We start from the raw sequence: 4,367 nt of genomic DNA on the forward strand, positions 1-4,367 counted from the left end.
ATGATGACATTCAGGACAAGTTGTGGGACAAATTATTCCATGCATCCCCAGCTAGATTTGAATGCATGAGCTGTACACACTTATTGAATCCTTCCAAGTCATAAAGAATGTACAATAAAGTATGTTGTACATAATCTTACTATTCACATGTATAAGACTCAGCAACATATCCTATCATCTTTCTAACCCTCCATTTATCCATCACAATCCATCATATGATGTCCTGTTTATCTGTAGACATTGAGACAATAATATATGAGTTGAGACAAGTGGTGATGATCATAGAACTCCAGGGCACATGTGATCTACCATGGCAGGTTTAGCTGTGTTTAATGATTCTTTTGGAGCAGTGCTCCATGATTTGAACAAATATTAAGAAGTGGGTCTCCTTTGTTTAATGCTGCCCTTTGTTGGCACTGTCTGGGGGCATCTTTTCCCTCCACATATACTTGACCTGCATTGGCCAAGAGACTGGGATTGTTTGGCCTGCCTTGAGAGCCCACTAAAATATTTCTGGTGAGAGTCTGTGAATTGAATCTTAAATCCTCCCCCAGCCTCAACAGATTGGGTATGTGGAATTGTTGTTTTGTTCCAAGGAAACTGCGGCCTAAGGGTGGTATGTGAAGGAGGAGAACAAAGCTATCCATGGTTGCACCTCTGACTGCAGCTGATAGAATTTCACAGGTGAGGATCCCCTCTTTCCTTCTCTCTTGCTCCCACCAGTAGTCATGAGCTATCTTTCAGATTTTTCCCCTTGTCTTTCTCTTTCCATGGTCATCCTAACTGCATGTTGGCAAGGTTGCGTGAGGGGCTTAGTTATTATTGCTTTTAAGTTACTTCTTTTTTGTTCTTGAAGATCTCAACTGTGTTGGTGGTTCATAAAAGATTGTGTTAAGAAAACTTCTGATGTTATGGGAGCATGAATTCATGTCAAATTATTTAAAGCTTCTACGACAGAGCAGAGGGTTGTTTGCTAAATCATGCTGTTATGAAGTAGTTTCTTTTAATTGTTTCTAGAATCATTTTATACACCACTATACTTTTTTTTTATGTTATTTATACATCGCTACAATCGATTACAATTATAACCCATTTGAATTCTTCAACTGTTTTTGAAGTTTGCTACTGCCATCTGGATCCAAGTATTTGTAATTCTGTCTGCATATATGGATTATTCTGGATTTGTTTGTTGGCATATATGTGTTCTCATTCTTGCTTAATTTTCTTATTTCTTGGAGATTGTTTCAGTGAAACATCTCTTCTTCAGATTAACCAAGAAACACTCCTCCCTGGTTTTGTGAATGAGTGAGGTTCTAAGCTGGCCACATGAGGGAATTCTTGATTCGATATCTAAAGAGATTATTTTGAAGAACCCTCAGTGCTGTCCTCAAATTACTGGTGAATTATTTGGAAAAGAAAAAAAAAAACTCTATCCAAATTCCTATGTACACTCTGCTTACCGAATTTTTTTAGCCAAGGACCAATGATCGGTATCACATTTATGTAGTGCTAGTTTTACAGATCCAGATGTGATCTTTGACATTCGAGAGTACTTGGATTCTGGAAATGGTATCAAGCCTCCTAAGAGATGATGCCAAATTCCTGAAAAAGACAACTTTGAGTAAGAGGAGCCTGATCTGAAAGTTAAAAAAAACCAGTTGGCCGGTAGGTGACCTGTCTTTTTTAGATCTGACCTAACCTCCTGCAAATCAGAGTTGATGAGTTTGAACATTAGCTAAGCCATGACATCGATTTAGACAAGTGAGTTGTCCACCCTGGATTGGCTGAAGCAAAATTTCCACAAATAACTTTCCTTTAACTCCTTGCTTAGTGACTTCCTCTGTTGCAAGCTGATCTAGTTTCTTGCAACTATTAAATCCTTTGCTTAGAGTGTCCAATACTTACATATAGCAGTTCCATATTTATTATGTTAGCTACCAAGCTAAGTTCTACTCTGAATAATTAATCAGTGAAAGCATTACACTAATATGCGACTATGTGTAGGGAATAGGCCAGTTTGGCGGCAAGACTTAACACACTCAAATCCAAGGAAGAGGTGGAGAAAAGCAAGCAGCACTTTGGATTTTTCTGCCTGTCACGTCTAGCAGCCAACAATAACAGTTTAACTGAACTATCTTGGTCGATTTACCAATGGAGAGATCTCTGAAAAAGTATGAAAAAGAATTCATGAAGATGGCTATGTTGAAGCAGGAAGAAACATTCAGACACCAGGTAACATGAAGCATGTTAAATTCTCTAATTTTTTCCTTTATGCCAATCACTCCAAAAAAATTTCAACAGATTCTTAGCTTTGTTCCTTTTATCCTAGTTCAGGTACATGAACTCCACCGTCTGTACCGAGTCCAGAAGCTGTTGATGAGAGATACAATGAAGAGGCAACGGGCATCGGCGCATTACCGACCCGGTCTTGAGAGATGGATTGTAGAGAATGAGAGAGGTTCAAATCAACCATGTTACAGTAGTTACTTGGATCAGAGGAAGCCTCATGATCAGACACTTGATCTGGAAGTCCCAGCAGAAGAGTGCATTGGAAAAGATGATGGAGATACGATGCTAGAGGCCAAAGATGAAAGCTACTTAGAGCTGACGTTGGCAATTGGAAGCAGCAGAAGGCAAAGGAAGAAAGAAGAGGCATCATTTACTTCAGATTCTGGAGTAAGCTTTTCTTCATCTTCAAGCGACTCCGGTGCAGTGAAGTTAAACGGCCAAGAGTGGGGACTATGTCAAGTGCCGGGCATAACCATGAGCTTTCAAGATGAGAGGAAGAGTGGTTTTAGTGTGGAAGAAAGAATGGGACAAGATGGCCTGAAGCAGCCTCCTTGGCTCTTCCAATGTTTGAATCTAAACATGACATGATAGCCTTCTTAGATTGCTATGGTCAATGTCACTGTAGTTGGTAAACAGACATATCAAGGAATTAGCATGTTCCACACTAACAAATTTGTAGTTTCTGCTAGATCTGAAACGTAGGTTTCAGACTATGAGCTGGAGTCTTAATAGAACAAAAGGCCAGACAGGAGCCACAAATAATTCACACCACGGACACATTGCATGATTAGATATATCGAAGCCTTTGACAAGTTAAACAACAAATGCGAACATCAGGCTCTGAAGAATGACAGCGCATGTTAAATTTGTGCATGGCAGATTGATCTTTCTGAAAAGTTCACGGAAGCTCTGACATGAACCCACCCCTTAAAAAGGACTCAAACGCTCTACATTGACTTCAACCAAAAACCATGTTAAAACGTCAACAAAAGATGGACATCGTTTCTCTGCTCCTATGCAGCTTCAAAAGATGGAATGGTACACAATCAAACAGTCAAAGAGAACAGAAGAGGATGACCAAGTCAGTAGGTGATATAAATCTGATGTTGAGGAATAAAGTTGGAGATGATTCAACAATAGAAAAAACTATATATGGGAACAGTTAACCATATCTGGTGTTTTGATTGATTGCCTATATTTTTATTGCTGAAGTTTACAAGGTATCTAGTATTTTTTTAATCCTGAGGGGACTAAACTATAATTATTATGAAAGGAAAACAAGATAACCCATGGTGCCAAAGTTGCAAACTATGATGTGACATGAATGAAGTCTGAGGAGGAAAATTGAGATCTTATAACTCAACTATAATGAAGTTAATTCTATTTGCAGATCCTCTAATATCAAAATGATTGGATCTGAAAACTTAATGCCCTACTGAATTTTTCACATTGTCATTCAGATAATAATTGCACAGATAGATAATTCTGAAAGGTTCCTCACTGGTTAAATTGAACTCTAACTTGGAAATTACAATGTCCTGACCAGGGTGACGCTTCAACATGGTATTAAAAGATATAAGCAGACAAAGCAAAGTTGATTTTCTGATTGAATACTTAAAGAACTCCACCCTCCCCAGGTTGGCCTGTAATGCCAATGGTGCTGAGCATCTTATCACTTGTGACTGTTAACACTCCAGAGGTATACAACTTGCATTGCGTTGTTGCTGCAGCTAGGATGCTTTTGATTAATTCTTGTATGCGTGACAAGCATCACTTCGTCAGAGTTTTCTGTGACAAAAACTTGTTTGCATGACATTCTCAGAGCAGGTGAAACTAGTTTCCCGACAACTGCTACTTAACATGTCCTAGATATGTAGCGTGAATTAGAAGCAGCAATCATTACTCTCAAGAAAATTAGGAGATAAAGCACCAAAACGCCATCTTTCCATAGAGTAAGTTGTAACTAGTAAAAGTACCCCTTTTGGTGGTTCTCCTGTTGTCTTTTCCCTTGATAAGCAACCTGGATCTTGTACTGAATAAACAAGGTAGCATGATTTGACAGGGCTATTAAAGTGACA

The 4,367-nt window shown here is 38.8% G+C and overlaps 1 protein-coding gene across 1 annotated transcript; it reads left to right on the plus strand.

Moving 5' to 3' along the window:
- Positions 1-318: 318 nt before the first annotated feature.
- Positions 319-3,055, plus strand: LOC103705278. The gene is made up of 3 exons (XM_008788936.4): positions 319-684; positions 2,005-2,232; positions 2,335-3,055. The coding sequence occupies exons 2-3, from the start codon at positions 2,152-2,154 to the stop codon at positions 2,875-2,877; spliced, it is 624 nt and encodes a 207-aa protein (XP_008787158.1). The 5' UTR covers positions 319-684; positions 2,005-2,151; the 3' UTR covers positions 2,878-3,055.
- Positions 3,056-4,367: the final 1,312 nt, after the last annotated feature.

Source organism: Phoenix dactylifera, chromosome 6, assembly GCF_009389715.1.
Source record: "Phoenix dactylifera cultivar Barhee BC4 chromosome 6, palm_55x_up_171113_PBpolish2nd_filt_p, whole genome shotgun sequence".
Classification (NCBI taxonomy): Eukaryota; Viridiplantae; Streptophyta; class Magnoliopsida; order Arecales; family Arecaceae; genus Phoenix; species Phoenix dactylifera.

Coding starts and splice junctions, on each gene's coding strand:
- LOC103705278 (XM_008788936.4), top strand. CDS start 2,152: ATGGAGAGATCTCTGAAAAAGTATGAAAAAGAATTCATGAAGATGGCT. Junction 2,233..2,334: donor AAGAAACATTCAGACACCAG/GTAACATGAAGC, acceptor ATCCTAGTTCAG/GTACATGAACTCCACCGTCT.